Consider the following 23,098-nt stretch of genomic DNA (forward strand, 5'->3'; position numbering starts at 1 on the left):
ATACCTAAGTCACTCGCATCCAACATACCATTAGCCACATAAAAACATTTAGCTATAGCATGTATAACTTTAACAATGCCCCTTTATTCATCGATTCAATTTCTTTCTCTTAGGTGTGTAAATGTAACATGGTTTCTTCGAGACTTTTTGCTTAATCTAAATTAAAAGAACTGCCACACCTTGAAGAAATAACTGCCCTACAAAACATAATACTTCTCTTAAATGTTTGGAAAATACAGACTACATATACACAGTTTCGAACGCAATTACGACACAAGCGTAATAAACACAAGAGATCATGAAAAATTGTACGTTCGTATATATCATAAAAATGAGAGATAGGATCTGTTGAAAACAGACGTAAAGTTCAGCAAAAAAAGAAAATGATACAGGGCAAAAACATACTATTTTGATCTCTACAAAAAAAAAACACTGATGAGAAAATATTGAAGTGTTATTCAACTGCGTGGAAAATTATCCACCACATGTCGAATTATTTTCATTGCTAGCGACAATTATGTTTCGTTCGAACGTTGAAATGTTATGAAACAAAAAAAATTTACTACTCGATTTGTGCGAACGCTGTTATACGTTCTTTTTTATAAATATATTCGAACTGAGCGAAAGCACAGGATTCGTCGTTTGACATGTAAAACAATGAATTGAAACTCGACAAAAATTTATTGTTTATAAATTATAAAGCTTTCTTGGTATTTAGTTTTCTTAAAAAGAAAATTGATTAAGAATCGTGTATAAGCTATATCAATATTCATGAATATTATTATCTTGTCTGCTGAGGAAAGTAATATTAGGCTGAACCATAACGAATTAAAAACTTATACAACGTCATTAATTATTTATATATTTTTCTTCAATTCCAAGTTTCGCAGTTCATCGCTATTTCGGCCCAATATCACTTAACTTTCTTTCAACATGCGTAGTAATTGCACAAATAAAATGGCTCTTACATCAATATTCATTCGTACCAGAAACTTAACAAAATTTTGCCAAATATTTCCAAATATTTACTTATTAACAAATTACGGGAGCTATTTTTCTTTTTCTTTTTCTTAATAATGTGCAAACACTTTGTGATCAAATAGAAAACATTTATGACTCGTAATTTGCCAATACTAACAACTTTGGTAATATCTGTTCCTGGTAACTACGCATAAAATATTATGGAACTATATAGTAGCGAATGTTCATCCCACGCGAGTATTTTAACTTAATTAAATACAGCACACGCTATATCAATTTCATTTGATGATTGTTCTATACTTTCATATGGAAAATCATATATATATATATATGTATATATGTAGCATCAAATGAATAATAAAGTATGTCAACATATATTCAAACACATTCGCTATAAATAATCGTGCACACACGCACTACGAGATTCTTAAATAAAATATAAAATATAGGACTATAATATGTTTCAGGCAAAAAAGACATATCTTGTTTCGGTTTGCAATTTTTCGATTGAGCTTTAAAAACTACTCTGTAGAAACTTCTTATAAAAAAAAAAGAAAAATATTAAAGGTCTTTGCAAATGAGATTGTTCGATACTAATGTCTCGAGTATCTTTCTCAATTTGTTTTTTGCTTTTTTATAAAAAGATCGTTATTAAAAATGTACATATTCAATATAACATATACCCAGTTATGTGATATCGAACATGATATTTATTAATAAAGCGTAAAATGTGCTCCCTATTTATAAAAGTAATAACGCATCGCTGAGAAGAGCCTTCTTCTTTCAATTAATATAAACATAACGAGCAATGAACATAGTTCTACCATATGGTGCGATATTGAGCAGTTTTGCACTTGATAATATTCACACTAAGGCAATTTTGTATAATGAATAACACTGCATATTTCTTCCAGTCACTCTCACGCGCGCGCGTTTGTTCTGCGTACCACAAAAGTCTTTTTTTCCTTTTGAATAATTTACAATCACTACTTAAGTTTGATATTTAAAATCTGTCTGTGCAAATAAAACGACCAGCTGCTCAGACGGGAGTATAATTTCCCTTCGGTTTGTAAAATATCTGCCCACTCACGAAACGCCTCATAATTTCGGCTAACAGCAGACGTTTCTCTTTCTTGATTTTCTTAAGTATGCCTCGGTTCTCTTGTGCACGCCGAGACAAATATGGTAATACTTCTTTCACTGGACCGTAAGGGATATATTTGTATGCCGAGTATCCAGACTGACCTAAAATTTGAGTTTTATTATTAGACATTCAAAATTTATAATATTAGTAATATTTTATTCTAGAGAGTTATAAAAGCTTTCTTAAATCTATATTATTAAAGACTGCAGATTTTTATATAAATTCATACTTTTATAGATACAATTGGAAATATGTAACGTAAGCAAACGTTTGTTTCAATTTTTAAATATCATAAGTAGAGTCGATACCCATTATATAAAGAATATACTTTAGACATGTTACATATTTTTGCATATTATATGCATTTTGTGTACTATTACGCCTTAAGCATTTTCAATGAATGTATAAATATCGACAGTCCATTAAGTGCAGAAGAAACAAAGATACATACCGAGTGGGAAAGTTATGTAATCACACATTCCCAATAATTGGCCAAAACAAATCACCTTATCCTCTGGCGAGATTCCTATCTCCTTCATTCTATTTTATAACATATTTAGAATACCTTAGTAAATAATAGTAGCCTAAATAATTACATAATAAATAGTATGTCCAATTTATGTCTACATATACATATACGCTATCATCCACAAGTATATATTTGGACACACGTTCTAATTATTGCTAATAAACAAAATATACTGCAAATGAAACTCTTTAATCTAATTTTGGCTTCTAATCTTATCTTAGGGAACTACATATATAGTTATTAAATATTGATAAGAGCAATAGTTGGTATTTATATAATATAAACAGAAAAGCAATATATATATATAATCGAAAATGGATAAAAATTGCTATCCTGCGGTGATACCCGAGTTAAATGACTTCAAAGTCGGAATATTAGAGTGATTGAAATATGTGTCTTTAAGCACAACTTAAAAGTTTATACAGATTTTATGAAACGTCAACTATCTATTAGCGATCTATTAGCAATCTATTAGCGAAATATGAAACTTGAGCAACGTAGGTACGTTCCCTGTTTCAGTTTAAGTTTAGCAGAGCATTTGGTCCCCGTTATGACGAAAGTTAAGGAACAATAGTACAGAAGTAGAGTCTGGAGAGCAGAGAAACGTTCTTCAATCATAACTATGACAATATGTACAATAGAAATATCAACTTTTTAATCAAATTGGATCAATAAGTGTCCAAATACTTATGAATGATAATGTATGTTATTATTATTCAAGCTATTAAAAGACATTGGAAACATATACTGTATATTTTAAAAATTCATAGAAAATATCCTGTAATACGTACTTTTCTATTGCGAAACGTACTGTATCCTCATTGTGAGATGCAACCATAATACCAATTTTCTTTGGATCCTCTCCTTTGTCTTTGTACTGTTTCATTCGCCTTAAGCACTCCATTAGAGTCCTATGATAAGACTCGGTTGTAGCTTCGAACGTAGGATTCGTTGGATCGGGGTAACCCATTGCTGCTGCTCTGGCTCTTTCCTACATTTATAATTTGAAGAAATTTATCCCAAGTTTTTAATTAGTACAATACAGTCACTTTAACCTACTCACAATCACTGATTTAAAATTACGTCTTTTCCTAAGTTACAATCGATTATGTTTCTGTCATATATATTCACAAATAGATAAATACATTACCATTTGTAAGTTTTATTGGACCTGCAAAAATTACTGTTCAAGAAATTGAAAACACAAAATTGCTATTTACAGTACACGACAATTTAATTTCTACAAGCGTTTAGATACTTTCGTAAACCACTGTATAGCTTTCAACTTGTTTTTTCTTCAAAAAATAAATTATAATTTTATAAAATAAAATTTATAAATCATAACACAAATTTTAAATATAAATTAATCAGAGAAATAATACTTCAAAACAAATAGTCGTGGTTTATACCCTTGTCCCAGTAAATCCTGCGGCAATTGAATTTAATTTTTCTATCTTATACAGTAATTGTACGCAGAAAAAATTGTCAGCTGCAAAATTGTCGGTGTAAATCACTCAATGAAGGATTACCTGTTCAATGTAAGCGCCACGGACGAGTTTAGCACCGAAGTAGAAATTCTGACGTTCAGCTTGTTCCAGATCCGTTTTCACTTCATTAAAAGCTTCTTGCAAGTATGTCTGGTATGTGTTGAACACCACGGCCTAGGGAGTAGACCATTTGGGTTTAGACCACTGAAAATTTACTAAGTGATAATATCTCATCTACGGAAACAAAACGTTTACCTTATGTGTATTGTACTTGCGCATCATCTCCAACGTTAACCGCGATATCGCAGGTTGGAAATACGTTTGTTCGGCGTCTATCATTATACGTACGTCTAATTTATCGGCCACCTGTAATGAAAGTTAGCAATTCTATCTTTGCTAACGAAAACTAAACTCTTCTAAATCTCCTCATTGTATTTTCTACAATAAATAATGGAAGTATCGAAAGCTTTCCATTTTATTGAACGCAGGGTGTCTTATGCCAAAGTTAGTACATAGCTTTGAACTACTTCCAAATAGAGTCTACCAATTTTTTGGACCGTTATCTTGCAAATATCTTGCAAGATATAAAATCATGATTAATTGACCGCTTCACATTTTATATGAAACCATACTTATGAGAACATACATGTAATAATGACTTAAAAATCATTGAATTTAGCTTCAAAGTACATTTTTCCAAAAATATAGCCAATTATATGAGACACCCTGCATTCTTTATTCATTGTTTTCATTTGTAAGTATTCGTACCGAGACAATGTTATTCAGGCGTCTTATCATGTTTCTGAACATTTCTTCTTCCTTGGACGTGAGCTGCGACATAAGCCTCACCATCTTTCCCGTTTTAATGTCTGGAACTTGGAACGTTTCGCTCAGCTCGTAGTTCTCATCCAGAATACCACTCCATGGGAACAAGTGAATAACACTACAGGGAGAAATGAATTTCTTATTTTTATACTGATGAGAAAATATTAATGTATAAATAAAACAAAAAAAAAATTGTAAAATGTGTGCAAAGCGTTATTGCTAAATAAAGAAAGCAAGCAAAGATAGAATAGGCAGCAATAGAAAGAAAATAACGAGAAAAAATTATAACTTATTGAAAAAGTTAATAAAAAGTTAGACTTGAAAGTAAGAAGAAAAGGGGAAAATGGTAATTGATTAAAATGTTTTTGTAACCAATGATAAATTTTCATAAATTATTACCCTTCTTTGTCTGATTGAATTTTTTGTAGAAACTTTTGTACTGGTGCTTCATCTTTAATGTGAGCCTCTTCGAACTTTTTCATGAAATCATCGGCCGTAGCATGATGAGTTAAAACAGCGCCTTCACCACCAACTACATCCGACATATATTGTCGTGCACGCATAATTACTTCCGACAATTGGAGCTATAAATAACAAAACATACAACTATTTATATAACTGTAGATATGTAAAAAAACAAAATTATTACTAGTTTATTCTAATCCGAATAACGTTATGGATTTTTTTTACATATTTTATAGATTACTGAATTATTATTAGACTTATACTATGTATAGGTATAATAAATACTTTACTTACTTAACTACTTACTAGTTTATCCTACACATATGTATAAGATTGACAAATTCGATTATTGTTCAAAGATTATATTTTATCTCAAATGTTAATATATAGAAGCTACTATATTCTCTTTATTGTTTAAATATTAGTAGAATATTAGAATAAGAAAGATTAAAATAAAGAAGAAAAATATCGTAAAACTATCAGAAATACTTATAGAAACATTCGCTCAGTCGATAGCTTAATCAATTAATGTTTAAACAATCATAAAAAGTTATTTCTTAAATTTGTTAATACTTCATTTAAGAATATTCACTTACCAAAAGCTGTGGACGGCCAAGAGCAGTTAATTTAATAGCGGTGAAGCCAACACCCATCGAAGCAGCTGTACAAAAATAAATAAATAACAATTAGAACAAATGTAACTATCAAAGTTGATAGTAAGAAGATCAGTTTTCCAGGAAACACAGACAAAGGATAAAATAAGGAAGGAGAGACAGGACTTGTTCTTCTTACCAATTTCATTAATCTCAATCACAGTTGAAACTTGGAATTCAAGAATTTTCAGACTTCAGGGCTTTCATTTGACCCTGTAAAACGTTAAACGTTATTAGTTTTAACTAAACTTTAACGTTTATGCTGAAATGGCCAGAAGAAACAGAATGATAATTTTTTAATATATGTGGGATATATAATGTTTGAAATATTTTTAAGAAGTAAAATATTAAAAAGAATATCGTATTTTGATCTAATTCAGTGTTTTCCAACGTGAACGTCACAAGGGTGAAATTTTAAGTATTTTGGAGCAATTAAAAGATTATGTTGCATTCGTCATCTTCATCACTGATGCAGTACAAACACCATTATTGCTTCTTATATTAGCAGAAGCAGGCATTTTTTTTATGTAACGTTTCTACATGTTATTAGTTTTCTGATTAACCAAAAATTGTGCTAATAGCATTGCCCAATGATTAGTCAGCGTTCCGATCGCTACTATACTTTTGTTATAGCGTTTCTGGTACTAACTACGAATCCGCAAATCCACAAGTTTTTCTTCGGCGTGTCTATCTTTTGAGAAATTCGATTTTGATAAAAATTCATGTTTTCTAAATTTAAACAAACTATACTATAAAAGCGTAACTATAAAAGATATTCAACTCCTGTTTACATCTGTAGACTTTCTGGATACTTTCTAAATTTGTAGACGTTGTGGATACGCTGATATTTGTTTCGTTGTTGTTCCATATTATTTTTCCTTCGCAAAAACATCAGAAAATATGAGTTTTCACTATTAATAATTAAAGGAACGAAAAATCGACCCTGAAAAGATTAAATAATTTTATATATTGGAAAAATATAGGACAATTATTTTCTAAATGACCAATTTGCAATTTAAAGAAAAAAAAAAAAAAAAAGACAGAAATGACGTAGATTTATGCAATTTCTATTCTAGCATGCAAATAATCCAATTATCTCTATCCAAAGGGAGACTTCGCTATTCGGATAAATAGAAAATCTTTTGAGCGAAACAAAACACCGTTATGTCACGTTGTTTGGTTGCATGACTAAATAAAAGATTCTCTAGAGATCTTTATTTATAGGTGGAATTCGTTTTCAAGGTCTTATCTTCTTGCAGAATTTCTGAATTCCGCCGCTGAAAGTTCTCCAGGTTATAATATTAAATTTTAAATAATTTCATTGATCTAAATTTCCAACGCGAAGCGGAAAATAATTTTTATGTTAGTTTAATCAGAATTTTTTAAACCACGTAATCCGCAGCAAAGCGAGGGATTAATTGAAAAATTTATTCAAAACTTTTGAATTTATTTGAAGATATAAATAAAAAAATTTACTTAACGATATGTTAATTACGAGACCTCTACGACGTGGAATCTCCTTCATTATAAAGCAGTCTAATTAGAAGCATCAATTTTATTTTGTAGTTTACAATCTCCGTGATAGAGATTGATAATAAAAATTAAATTAAAAATTTCTAAATTAAGTGATCTGACTCTAAATTGTTACGGTTCCCAATGGCCTAATAATGCTACATCTATGGCAAAAGTTATACTACATAGTAACGTACATAATACTACTGATACTACTAACGTTATATGTACATAATAACGTTACACTATTACATAAACTAGTCTTTCTCATGGTACAAAAAAACTATTAGAGAAATAAGCAACAACGGTTTACTCCATGTTTCAATATTTAAGTACTTGCCATCGATCGGAAACTTATTTTTAAATTTGGAAAGCTACATCGTACGTTCTTATTAGTCGTATCATTTTATTAGTCATATCCTGAATTACCAAACATGGAACATTCGATATTTTATGCCCAATTTCTTAAACCAAACAATGATTTACGAATTCCCGATAAGCTGGAGAATTTATAACGTGAGTCAATCTGAGCGATCGATCTTGAAAAATCGGAAACATGTGTCAGGAAAATTGAAAAAAATGTCGCTTTGGATGAATAATCGTTTACATAGCTATTTTTAATTCTAGATTTCTTTCGCGAGTTTGGACGGGATACGTATGCGTATTGCGTCAATTATGCAATGTTATGGGCGACGATATCTTGCATCGCAGTATCGTTTACGCGATGCTATAGATCAAATATTTTATTTCCATTCTCCGGTGTTTACATACCATCGAATATTACTCATCGATTGCTTTGGATAACATATTCTACGTTTTTCTTGGTTCCTAAGTTCCTAGTTCCTACAATTACGCTCATAATTGCATTTATTTACAAGAACATAGCGTATATTTTATTTTACCATACATGGCGCTTTTACATCTATGAATCAACGAGGAAATCTTATCTTGTTCCGAAACGAAACGCGATGAGACAGATATTTTATTATTAAATACAAGATATCTCGTCCACAGCATCGCATTAGCGACATTTTGCATATTGCGACGCGAGATATTTTTTTTTATAACGAGTGCTTCGTAATGTCAAAGTTTAATATCGCGAATTATGAGCACAAGAAGATGTTATCCGATTCTTTATTAAAATCATGAAGAATATACACCTTGATTTGCTCTATCGATTCAAAACGATAGTGCATTATAATAGAACCAAACGAGTGCTTCGTAAAGTCGAAGTTTACTATCGCGAATTATGAGCACAAGAAGATGTTATCCGACTCTTTATTAAAATCATGAAGAATATACACCTTGATTTGCTCTATCGATTCAAAACGATACTGCATTATAATAGAACCAAACGAGTGCTTCGTAATGTCGAGGTTTACTATCGCGAATTATGAGCACAAGAAGATGCTATCCGACTCTTTATTAAAATCATGAAGAATATACACCTTAAGTTGCTCTATCGATTCAAAACGATAGTGCATTATAATAGAACCAAACGAGTGCTTCGTAATGTCGAAGTTTACTATCGCGAATTATGAGCACAAGAGGATGCTATCCGACTCTTTATTAAAATCATGAAGAATATATACCTTAAGTTGCTCTATCGATTCAAACCGATTGTGCATTATAATAGAACCAAAGAATGATAAGGATGAAAGCCACATCAAGCTATCTGAAATAACAGAGTTTTTCAAAGAGCGATATAAAAGTGGATGAGATACGGTAAACTCATAACTCGCTAACAAAGTAGCATAAATAAATAATCGATTCTACGTATTATATGTTTCGCTGGTGATGTTGCATAAAAGACGACACGTAGCGAGACACGTAGCCCATTGAAACTTGCGAAGGAGTTAGAAATTTTTATTCTGATAACTCACTCACCGGCTACAGACTCGAGGCATCTGATAAATATATCCATGTTTCGTTCGCAACTAGCTTCGTTAAGGTAGAAGTACGTTCTTGCCGAGGATACCTTGTATCGACGATCCGCGAATGGTTTTGCGACATGGTACTTCTTCAAGGGACCTTCCCTTTTCTCGTCTCCAGCTTCTGACACGGAACTCCTGGAAATTAAGATCGTTTATGTTACATTATATTTCATTTTCGCTTGCAATTGAGAAGCTTTTCGAGCAAAGAGCTTAGCCCGGCATGGCGAACCTGTGGCACGCGTCCCGAGTAGCGCGAACGAAAATTTTACCGACGCGTCAACAATTTTTAGGTAATTTATTTTATTTATAATTTATTTAGGTATTTTAGTAATTTTTAGGTTTATTTATATATTTAGGTAATAATCATTTTATACGTTTGTAAATCATTGAAAATTCTTTCTAATCGTTACAGTACGTACGTAATAAATTGTTTGTGGCAGCACAACGACAAAGCAGCTGAAAATCACAGCTGATTTTAAGATCCTCCAGCAATTACAAGTGTATGTTACGTGTTACATCAAGTTACAAGTTTGTTTCTATGAAATTCTATGTTAATTTTTAAACTTGTTGTTGTTGTATTAAAAACTGCTCGGCTCGTTATCAGCTCTTAAACGTAAAAAAAAAGCTTCGTCGCTATCATCGGCCTATAGATTTATCGCAAATATTGTAAGCGTCGAGTGTATTTTCTATACAAATAGTCGAATTGTTATGAAATTTTTACGTACTTTGTAAATATGAAAAGAAGAAAGTTCTTTAAGACCGTTATAATTATTAATTCGAACATAGGTGATATTAAAAAAATCTTGTAATTGAAGCTTCCGACGCAATTTACTCCATTAATCAGTTTATCTTTTATCAGAAAACTTTCTCAATTTTTCTACTCAGTTCTTATCAACAATTTCTCCGTTAAGTTTTCATTTACAATTTTTCTACTAAGCTTTCGTTTACAACTTTTCTGTCGAGCCTTCATTTATCATCTTTTTCTCAAAGTATTTCTCGTTCGTATTTCTTCGAGAAAATGAGTTTCCTAGGAATTTCTTCAAGTTTTAGCTACGTGTTAAGGATACCACGTATATGTAGATAAAATTTAAGGAAACCTGCAGTACCAAAGTCGTCGAGATATCGATCCTCTTCCTCGTATGTATTCATATTTAATACGTAATTTCTATATCAAGACAAAAACGACGTTTTCATTTATTAAAGCGAACATTTTCTTCGAGTACAAAGTATATAATTCGATGAAATTGTGGTGAACGTCAAGCACGAATGTGCACAGATTTACGACACTGCGATGCGTACCTGCGTAAGGGGCGGAGCTAACGAGTTCGATTTTTCAAAAAAAAGGTTTTATGGAGCAAAAGATTCATTATTATCCATACGTACTGTATTTCACGTCGTTCTGCTTCCTCTTGAGAAATATCCTCTTCAACGGAGTAATCAAGAATGGGCTTTACACCAAATTGCCGCAACCTATCCAGGACAGGAGTGATCTGCACCTCGTCTTCGCCGGCGACAAAGTGACCGTAAAATGTAGCCTTCATAAGCTTCGTGAAAAGTTTCTCGCCAAGTATTTGCTTGGTCAATTTCATTAACTGAAACGAAATTTAAAACCTACATTAACGAAAATATTAATAAAATATCAATAAAGTTTTCGACTTCGATTAATTCGTCTAATTGAAAATCTATGCGTAATTGTTAACTCCGCCTCAACATCCACCGTAATACTGCTCTTAGCGATAAGTTGTTGACAAAGCGTAATAGTGTCATACAAAGTTATGTGTTACAAAAAGATCGCGGTTATTTGTGTAAATAGAACGTAAGCAGAAATTTATTTCCAACGAATATTACGAACGAATGCTCCACTTTGGATGTTTTATTTATTTCTCCATATTACGCGCATTCCGTCGAGTCTACCAAAGTCCGTCGAAATATTTTAAGTAACCAATAGCTGCCTTCTACGATTACGTCTCAGATGACTAGGAAGCTGTAGAGAATATTTTCTGCAAATTAGTATGTTTCCGAGACCAAATGTGCATTATGACTTTATTACTTGCGAACCTGGTCGAAAAATTGAGGTATTTGTTTAACTTAGCTGACCAAAAGTCTCAAATTCATTGTAGGTAAATATAATCTTTTATTATACTTGACTTGGCTTCTACTTGACAAAGATGAATACCTAGGAAACAATAAACTGCAACATTTTTTACCTTCGTGCTATTATATACATAGCATTTGACCGATTGAAACTTTTTTCTTTTTTAATTCAAGGAAAAGATTTTAACGTTGTATCCTTTATTATCTGTTCTCGTTTTATAGTTGTTTGACGACGGTAAAAGAATAAATCGTAAGTTGTGCAGTTTTACTGGATTTTTATAGAGACATCTGGTCTGTGCTAATATTTTTGCTCATTATCGTACGCCGTGTAGTATTTACTTTCCAAAATCTTGATTTAATATTTTATCGATAGAGAAATCGATTCGTACAACAGAGAATTTTTATAGAAATATTAAAAAAACATAGAGAATTGAAATTTGATTTTACAAACGAATCGCTGGATGCGTGAAAAAGATTACAAAATGTAGTAAATTTAATTAAACCGAAAAACAGAAATACTTTCTGTCAGGTTTTTATTTGCTAAAAAAAAAAAGCCTGCTGATCCGGTTTGCCATATGAAATAGCAGTGCACGCGTTTTGCTTCTGCATTGTGCCGAGAAATTTGTTATTTTATTTTACGAATGCGCGGATAGAATTGTGAAAGCAAATACAGCCAAAAAGATTGTAGATGTGAAGTAGAGAATGTGACGATAAATTTAATAATTCGAATTGTTCTTCGAAAGGGACAAAATCGTAGAGCAGTAGCACAGTCGTTCATTGTGAAATTTTATAGAATTTATACTTTTTTAAGACTTTCGTTTCATTTTGATATTAAAAAGAATAAAAAATGTAACAGCATTGAAAGTTAGAATTTTAATTTTACGATACAATTTTAGATAGATATTAAGATTTTTCTAATAAAAAGTAAACATCGTAATACACTCTATAGCTCGCTATAAAACGTTGTTCAGTTGTTACGTAATGGCCATATGAAATCACATTATGAATATACATATAATCTACTATGATTACCCCACTGTGGTCGCTTTCGGAATAAAAATTCGCGTCTCGGCTCGTTCAATTACCGCAAAAATTATTATTATGGCCACTATGTTCGGGAATTGTGTCAGTAGCGGTCGTTTTAAAGCGTTGATGGAACTCATATGTCTTTTTTCAACAAAGAAAGAAATTTGGAATTTTTCCCAAGCGGTATGTGAATTATGCGAATCTCCGGCTTGTATATTTTGCAAAGCTCACGTTCAACGATGTAATATAGTAAGTTACGTAAGTTGCGTCTTTCTTCTTACATTTAATTTGTAAGGTTTAATTTGGGATTGTATAAATGAAAACGAAAAATTAATGAATGGGTCATAGGTCGGACCATAATGGTATCCGGCTATTAGATAGTCGACAGGCGTGAAATAATTTTCGACCAATGGATCCATACATTGCACTTTATTCTAATCTTCGATTGTTCGAAAATCAAAATGTAGATATACCGTCGTCAAAAAATTGTTTATACGTCTAAGTATAATAATAACTACTGTGGTAATAATACTTAGTATAAGATACTAAGAGTAATGATATATACGTAACAGTAATAAACATAAATTGGTCGATAAGTGAAAAACTAAAGCCTGGTGCCATGTATAGGGAAAAAGTTGTTCAGAGCGTTAATCTTGACAACGTATTTCAAGGTCATTGAAATCGGTGATATCGTGACTATTCCCAATATTTACATAAAAGATATAACTTAGAAAAAAAACGAAGCTGGCACCCCGCTGGGGGTAGCCACCCACATGCTATATTTATTTTTATTTTATTTTTTTTTTTTTTTCACCAATAAAATATAACACTTTACCAAATGTCCATAAGGACAAATTGTAAAAAAAACAAAATAAAATAAAAAAAAAAAAAATCCCAATATTTGTATACCATCATCTATTTCTTCGATATCCAAAGAATTGCAAGAAGTATATATATACACTATGAATACAAAAGTATATACGCTATTTATACGAGACATCTGCCGAAGCTTACAATTAATAAACCGGAATATTTCCGTTACAGCTATGACGCCATATATCACTTATACGCATTTGCATAAATGAATTCTTAACGCGCGATGACGTCTAATGATTTACATCTATAACTCATGTCATTGCCAATTCTCGATTGTCAAAGATAAATGCATTTCATTCATTACGATAGAACAATCGCATAGGTGATTCTTCGTTGCGAAACATCTACTTTAATCTATGTGTATTTATATATACGGTTATTTATAGTACTACGTCTATAAAGTTTATAGCAATTGTGTTATAATCGTTAGCGTGCCTTTCTTCGCGCGAAAAATGAATCGAATCGACAAATCAGATTCTACTCGTTTTCACTGTAAATTAATTAACAATTAAATATAATTATCAATCTTTCTATCGCATATAACTATTCATCTTTAGAAATTGTTTAACCCTTAAATATTATTTATTAAAATGTCACTCTGTTAAATTACTATTGAAATATCAAATGAGATAATCCAAGTTACCATAACAAAGTATAATTTACACATACTTTAAACGTCACTCTATGAACGGAAAATGTCTATTGATAAAGTTGATAAAATGTAGGGAAAGGACAACTTCGGAAATTGTAAAAGACATTTGTGAAGTATCAGGAGCAAATTCGTTTATATCAAAATTAATTGAGAAGATCCCGATCAGCAGATTTTGGCTTATACGATTCACCACGTTCTGGGCGACCAAAAGCAGTAGATAAGGATAATTCGATGGTAACAATCGACGAAAATCGTCGAATTACCAGTAGGACAATTGCATCGTAGCTTAATGTTTCTCAAACGCGTAGAGTCGAAACCCTCCATCGTTTTGGAATACAAAACTCGACGATACAATGGAATGTTGTGGAATAAAAACGTACGAACTTTCCGTTCGACCTATTCTATACACAGAGACACACCTAAAATGTATTCTAAAAATTCAGACACACGCCTCATTGCCAGCAATCCTAGAATTCCAATGTAAAAGAAGGATATAATTTACGTACAGTAGCGGACAAAAGTTTAAGACGAAATGGAAGAAATAAATAATTGATTTACTTTCCATAAAAAATATAAATACGGTGTTCTACTTTTGGTATTAACTAATTGTACATTTGTTTGTACACTTAGAAAAAAAATTTCATTTTGATATTTTGCTCAATAGCTAAGTTATAAAAAAGGAACGAAATCTGTATAATATTTCGTCGGTCAAAAGTTTAAGACTATACAAAAAATATTAATTTTTGGTTAAAAAATATACACAATTTTTGTTTAAATTCAATATTTTGTTCAATATCCGTTATTTCTTATCCCTTCGGTACATCTTCTTGGCATAGAATCTATTAATTTTTTATATTAATCTACCGTAATATTATTCCAGGCTGTTTCAATCGTAGAGTAAAGTTCATTTAAATTTTTCGGTTTATAACCTTGTACTGTCTTTTTTATGATGCTTCACAAATTCTCGATTGGGTTAATGTCTGGTGATTGCGACGGCCACGGCAGCACGGTGATATTTTCTTCTTGAAAAAACTGTTTCACAACCCGAGCCGTGTGCTTCGGATCATTATCATTTTGAAAAATAAAATCATCACTCATATTGTTGCGTGCAAAAGGTAACATTGTGTTCTTGAGTATGTCCTTGTATTGAAAACGGTCCATAATTCCATTGATACGACATATCGGACCAGGGCCGCTTCGAGAAAAACACGCCCACACCATAACGTTGCCACCACCATGTTTAAGAGTTTTTAAAACGCACTGTGTTTTCAAACTTTCGCCAATTCGACGTCTAACGTACCGTATCCCGTCAGAACAGACGCGATTGAATTTCGATTCGTCAGAAAACAATACCTTTTGCCAATCTTCACTTGTCCAATGCTTATGAGCTTTAGCAAATGCAAGTCGTCTTTTTCGATTCCTAGAACTCAGCAGTGGTTTCTTTTGGGGTTTTCGTCCTCTTAAGTTAAAGTCTTCTAATCTTCTCCTAACAGTTCTAGCACTAATTTGTGTATCGTTTTCATAGTTTATCTCCGCAGCAATATTATTTGCACTACGAAAACGATCCTTTTCGCTCAATCGATGAATCCGGCGATCCATTTTCGGTGTTGTTTTCCGTGGTCTTCCGTTTTTCGGTTGATCGCAATACATGCCTGTCTTTAAAAATTTATACCAAGCTTGTTTACAAGCTGTTTCTGACCTGTTCACTATATTTGCTATTTCGGTGAAGGTTTTACTTTGCTTTCGCAGCCTTACGATTTGTTCCCTTTCGTTTTCAAGTAAATTCTTTGATTTACCCATAGTCTGTTCCTACCTAAATGAATTTTAAGCAATAAAAGGTACACTAAACAATGATTTTGACATTCCAGAATCAAAATGTTCAAAAACTGTACTCGTACTCACGTTTTACACAGATCGTCTTAAACTAATGTCCACTGTTTCCAAGTGCTAGGCGGTAACTAACTGTTGTAACTCCTACATTGTTTGTATTTAACAACTGACTGTCTGAGGTTACGAAGGTCAAACATACAGCTACGTTATTCCAAAGAGACAAACCGAATAGAAGAACAATATGCGTATAAGATGTTTGTAATCCGGTTTACAAATCATCGTCTTAAACTTTTGTCCGCTACTGTATCTTATGTAAGTTCTGTGAAACATAGATAGCCAAGGATCGACTGAGGTTTAAACGAGATTCTTTGGGTTAAAGCACCTGAGTAATTGTAGTTTAATTTACTATTTCCTCCTGTAGTGTAACGAAATTTCCGCTTATCATTACCGATTAATCAGATATAGCTTACGAACTACGCAAAATGTAGCTAAGGTTAAAGTAAGTAATATTTATTTTGCATAAACGATGTTAAACTTTTCATTTTGTTTATTACTTTTTTATTCCTCCTTAATACGAATAATTAGCATTTTGCACGAATTTATTAGCTACCTTCTGCTCTTAAATTTTGCATTTATCGACTTTTTTTATTTACCAGATTAAGCTTTTTATATAAGAAACGATGGAAAATGTTAAAAAGTGAATTCTTGTAAACGAGCACAATGGCTGGCAAACCAAGTACTTGACACAGAAATTCTAGGGCATCATCGAACAATGATGTACTGGGATCTCTGAATGACCTTCTATGGAATCAAAGGTTTTAAGGGTTTAGAATCTTAGAGATTTAAGCATGTACTATCGATCTTTTTCGTGGATATTACACTTTTATGTCAGCATTATTTACTTAGCTTATACCTAAATGTAAAATTTCGGTTTAATCTACGTCAATACACCATTGTGTAAAGAAAATTGATCTTTCTTGAAATTCCCCTTAAAATTATTGAAAATTACCGACTACGCAAGAGGGAGTGGGCTTTAGGGGTTCGAATTGAGATCTGACAGCCTCCACGATATTGTTTCTAGATCATCGAAGAATATTCAAGTTAGAACTAGCGAGGATAGCTCCTCTTTCTTTTGTCTCTCTACTAGCCCGTTTATTAAATGAAATTTGTAAAAAATGCTCTTTACAGACATCAAAAATTAAAGATTAAAATTGTAAATATTACGACAACTTGTAGTAAACAAAGTTTAAATCGTCATTGTTATTCTATCTGTTAGTAGAGAGTTGTAAGTTTAATTTATTAAAATTGTACTTCAAATGATCTAATTGCCCATACAAATGATGGTATTGATCCGATAAGAATTAATTATGTATTAATTCGATAAGCAACAATAAAATGCAACATAGTAATTTGCAATTAGATTAACACAAATTACTTTATATTATATGGCGTTCTGAACTGCCAATTATGAATGTTTCAAAGATCAAACGATATTAATTGCATTATAATTAATTGTGACTGCACGATGTCCTAACGAGGATTAATGCTTTTAAATATATTCTACGGAAAACACGCACAGGGTGTTTCAGCTAACTTGATCATCCTCGACAACTTTTAATGTAGATGTACGTTATAGGAAAAATATTTTTATACAAAAGTTGCTTGAATTGGAGGGGCACGTTATGTGACGCGTGTCTTTTTTTTTTTACATTTCGGTTTTTCCAACGTCAATTTCCTTATCTTAAACGTAATGCTATATCTTTTATGTGAATACATGGAAGAGTCTTGAATTCTGAGTAAAATGATATTGACCTTTATTAATCCTAAATAATTAACTTAATATTTAACGAATAATTTCGCTTTGCTAATTGCAAATTTACTTTGTGTAACGTCAAGTCGAAGATTCGAAATCATCAGGTATTTCCGTGAAACAGCGGCGTTTAAATGTTACCCTGTACATTACCATAAGCAGCAAGTAAATGCTGAATAAACAATTTCCCAATCGATGGATCGATCGTGGTTAAGAATTTCTGTGGCTACCACGTTCACCAGATCTAAAGCTGCTAGACTACTTTCTGTGAGGGACATTAACCCTTTCGCTACCGCCGTTTGAGGAAAAAGTCGCGGTTCACAGTCCGAGTTTCGAATTTTTAACATGTTACACAATATGACACATATACGTATTTTTACATATATATCATAATAAAAAATGATAAGCGTCTTCCAGAACGCGTCATAATGTGACGCTGGATCTGTGGAAAACAATTAGCGCGTAGTCACATTGTGTGACGCGTGTTGGCGAAACGATTAAAAAGCACAGCGTACCGTGAACCAACAACACCAAAGAATATGAATGAACGAATTCGCGAAGCGTTACGCTCAGTGTAGAAACAATTCAGTTTCATCATCGGTATTAACCATTGTATTAACGTCAATGAAACATCTATACTATGTCGATCACCTGCGATCTTACGACACACCGGTAGTGAATGAAAATAGACGAGTGCGATGAAGAAAGATTTGTACCATGAAGAAACATCGCTATATTATGCAAGTCTTTGATGATATTGAAATTCCAAATTGATATTACATAAAGTAAATTTTCAAGAAGCTATATATATATATTTTTTTTGTCATATAAAAGATACATCATTTTAATTAAAATAACCTTGGAAGCTCCAAAACGCCTTCAGCTTGAAATGTATGAAAAAGAAAATATGCGCCACGTAATGACCCGTTTAAGCCAAGCAACTTTTGCATAAAAGATTTTTTCATACAACGCATACTCTAGAAAAAATTATTCAAAGTGCTCAAGTTAGCTGAGACACACTGTATATGTTATAACATTCTTATACAAATCTAACATCAACTATGAATCTATGTTACTTATCTGAATAAATTAATTTATAGACAGAAGATGTGAAAATTTGCATATTCAAATTAGTAACGAAACGAAATTTCCTTTTCACCCGGAGACTATGATTTTGAAAATATCCTAGGACTTTAATATAACGGAATAGACATCAAAAGTACATTTTGCTCTCTTATGTTTAATACAGCTTTTTTTTAAGTTATATAAAATTTAATTGGAAAATTTTAAGATTTAAATCCCTTTTGTTGGGAAGAATGTGTGTTAATACATAAAATTTCGTTAAAATATTTAAGGATTTAACTTTCTAAAGCTTAAATTCTTTTTCAGTGCGCATAAAATTTAAATTAAAGATTCGAAGGTTCCATTTTTAACACGTGCACTTACAAAATTTAATTTAAGAGTGCAATCATGAAGCAATCAATCCTGAGCAACTATACCAAAGGTCATATGACAGTAACCCAATTAAAAATTTTAAGATTTAAATCCCTTTTGTTGGGAAGAATGTGTGTTAACACATAAAATTTCGTTAAAATATTTAAGGATTTAACTTTCTAAAACTTAAATTCTTTTTCAGTGCGTATAAAATTTAACTTAAAGATTCGAAGGTTCCACTTTTAACACGTGCACTTACAAAATTTAATTTAAGAGTGCAATCATGAAGCAATCAATCCTGAGCAACTATACCAAAGGTCATATGACAGTAACCCAATTAAAAATTTTAAGATTTAAATCCCTTTTGTTGGGAAGAATGTGTGTTAACACATAAAATTTCGTTAAAATATTTAAGGATTTAACTTTCTAAAACTTAAATTCTTTTTCAGTGCGTATAAAATTTAACTTAAAGATTCGAAGGTTCCACTTTTAACACGTGCACTTACAAAATTTAATTTAAGAGTGCAATCATGAAGCAATCAATCCTGAGCAACTATACCAAAGGTCATATGACAGTAACCCAATTAAACCTATTAAAGACCAACATTGCACAATTTTTTTACGATTTTCAATAACATTTTATTTATACAACTTTTACATATTACTCGACCCTCTGATTTTTAATTTATGAAACTGTTTAATTCAATAATATTTGAACAAAAATTCTTAATTTTGAAGTCCCACATATCAGATATATTTCTCTTGATGGTAACCAAAATTTATTAATTTTGGTTTTCGATTGATAGAGTTCGATTTAATCTACGAAAAAATCAAGAACTACTGTTATATTATTTTATAATGATAACTAGACCGTGCATTTTTAGGCATTCACGAGAATTTCCAAGGTACAAAAATATACAGAACGAGCATAGTATGCGAAAGTATATAAAGTAATTAGAGTAGATTACTATTAATATATTACTATAATAAATATAGAGAACAGATTATAATATTTGGTAGGCGAAACATATCTCAGCTTGTGTTTCATTTTTTTAATTACGCATAAAAATATGAATTTGCGTATATACGCGCAATCTGGTGATAAATATCAAGTATCGGTAATCACTTATCAAATAGATTATCGTTAAATTAATAAGAAATAAAATTAATCTTACGAAACGAACATGCCAATTGTGCATGAAATATGTACTACTCTTGTCCACGTGCCAAGGCGTATAAAATATACAGAATAAAAATAGTCTTCGAGACCTATGAATGACATAGCTGATTGAGTAATCGAAGTATTCGAAATTCGGGTCGTACGAAACTTGTTCAATTAAACTGATTGGAATATTTGATAATTTAAGCAATACTTTAGATATTTCGATTATCTGATGGATAATATCACAGTCGATACATTCGACACATACACGCGCATATATATATGTATATATTAACATAGAAAGCATTTTTATATCTGCTTCGTCATTCCTATATTATCGTATCTTATTAAAGTATTTCCTTTTTTAATTTTCTCAACGCATTTGTTTACAATTTTAACGATGTTTAAAAATTTCTCAATTACGATAATAAAAAATTATAACATATAACAGATATAAAAGATAGTAACACGATAATATATTTCACTATTTTAAAGAAATAGTTTACTGAAAATTAATACGTTTGATTTATATGAAAAGTTCAAGAATTCCATTAATAAAATATTAATAATATCAAGTATTTAAGCAATATTTTATTAGAATAATTGTACTATCTTTGTATCTGTTTAAGTTACAACAAAACTTGTTGTTCTTGTTGTACTCAATTATTCTAATTAGAACGCAATTAATTTCGTAATTTGTAGTTAGAATGCAATGCATCTTTCAAGCTATTTGCTAATGTTATTCAGCATGCGATAGGGTTACCGCCTTCCTTCCAAAAATAATAAAACATAAAAATACTATGTCACCTTCTGGAAGACCTGTTAGGTGTACGATTAACCCGAATTTAATTAGATAAAGATATTCAAATATAAATTAAGAACAAATTTTAAACCTTTTAAAAGAAGATTAAGAAATATACTTGCGTACTTTTACAAACTAAACTTCGTTTGGCAACATCGCTCCTTTTTAAACTTTTTACCCATAATATGAGTAGCCGATGAGAAATAGACCCAAAATACGAGGGTTTCAAGTATCGAAATCCATCGGCTCAAAAGTTACGCGTCGTTAAAACTTGATACTCTTGGTACCAAATTAATCTTATACATTGGAGGTAGACCGTTAAAGCGTTAGTCTTTGTTGACATTGTGAACGTTATAGCTGGGCTATATATTTTTTGGCCGCTTCCGACAGTTGGTAACTCATGCACAAAATGATATTCGCCAAGTCGATTCATAAATTAGCCATAACTTTTGAACCAATGCATTCAAAACTGCTATATTTCGTATTTATTCGTCGAATAGGATGATTCGACAGAAAAAAATCAATGCCCCAAAAGGAAGTTTAACCCCTAACTTTAATGACGCGTAGCTTTAGAAGCAATGGATTTTGTCTATCGAAACCGTTATATTTCGTCCATGTATAATAATTTTCAGATTATATGAAAGGATGTTTTTAAAAAAGCTTCCAAAATTCAAAAGGTTAAACCTTTTATACATTTGCTGGATCCTAGATCCGCCACTGTACGACAACACTGTTAATAAGCATAAAAATATGGACATTGTTTTCCCATGTGTATATACAGCCAATTTTATCCATTCATTCCCCGCTGATATAAGCCTAAACATGTGGCGCCGAAGGTTCTACACCAGGTTTATTCACCGGTTGAATTCCCCGCATAGTGTAATCATCGTCATTCTCAATGAAGGCTCATTACCTTATCATAACTCGTAAAAAACGCAATAGCGACGAAACGAAATACGAAAACAAATAGTTAAATTCCTATAGAAATATTAAATATATCAATACAAATAATTTTAAATATAAAAATATATTAAATACTCTAACGATTATTTCTAATTACTCGTATTATCAATAGGCTGCGGATTTTTGTGCACCTATGAGATTAAAAATTGAAATATACAGAGAAATATACAAAATATCCAAAGTATAGCACTCTTTGTAATATTCAATAGATGAGATAAATTTCTACTTAAGATCGTCTAACTATCAGCGATATTAACGAAAATTGTAGAATCAAACCAAGTCAAAAAATTCCGCCATTCGTAATGATTAGCCTTAATAAAAATTACTATTAACTAGACTACGGATTTTTATTATCATTTATGGGAAATTTGGAGCTGCAGACATACGAAATCCAAAATACGTATCTCATCTAACTGACATTAATAGCGCAGGTGCAGTCTACGTTTGAAGTGGATGATACATAACTTTTGAACGGTGTGTGTGTCTGGTATGCAATGCGATGTTCATAAACCATTGATTAGGGGAATATGTAATATGGCGACTGTGTGAACTGGATGTAGCAATTCTGCCAGGATCGATACGGTCTTGGCAAAAATGCTCATCCTTAGACATCAACTCTGCTAGTTGGTAACTGTTACCATTCTTGCTTAACTAGCATAACACTACATTTTAACCTTGAAAGCAAATAGCAAAGGGCTTAAGTATTTTATTTATAGAATCTTTCGTAAGAGACCACACCTATATTCACAAACATACGTACATACATACGTAAAATAATTTACGACAATTAAAATTCAAAATCTTCTTATTCTAATATTTTATATTAAAAGAGAAATCATTTATACAATTTTACGTATATTACGTATGTATACTTTCTTTGGTGCTTGAAATTACGTGCAGACAATAGCAAATGTACAAA

At 31.5% G+C, this 23,098-nt stretch overlaps 1 protein-coding gene across 1 annotated transcript in view; it reads right to left on the minus strand.

Moving 5' to 3' along the window:
* Positions 1-662: 662 nt before the first annotated feature.
* LOC132909848 (proline dehydrogenase 1, mitochondrial) overlaps positions 663-23,098 on the minus strand; it is a 39,510-nt gene continuing 17,074 nt past the window's right edge. The window contains exons 3-12 of the mRNA XM_060964974.1: positions 10,914-11,122; positions 9,484-9,665; positions 6,028-6,092; positions 5,366-5,550; positions 4,910-5,084; positions 4,397-4,507; positions 4,184-4,315; positions 3,446-3,645; positions 2,577-2,665; positions 663-2,226 (exon numbers count right to left, since the gene is read on the minus strand). Of these exons, the coding sequence (XP_060820957.1) occupies positions 2,021-2,226; positions 2,577-2,665; positions 3,446-3,645; positions 4,184-4,315; positions 4,397-4,507; positions 4,910-5,084; positions 5,366-5,550; positions 6,028-6,092; positions 9,484-9,665; positions 10,914-11,122 (1,554 nt within the window). The 3' untranslated portion in view covers positions 663-2,020. The remainder of the gene's footprint in view (positions 2,227-2,576; positions 2,666-3,445; positions 3,646-4,183; positions 4,316-4,396; positions 4,508-4,909; positions 5,085-5,365; positions 5,551-6,027; positions 6,093-9,483; positions 9,666-10,913; positions 11,123-23,098) is intronic.

Source organism: Bombus pascuorum, chromosome 8, assembly GCF_905332965.1.
Source record: "Bombus pascuorum chromosome 8, iyBomPasc1.1, whole genome shotgun sequence".
Lineage (NCBI taxonomy): Eukaryota > Metazoa > Arthropoda > Insecta > Hymenoptera > Apidae > Bombus > Bombus pascuorum.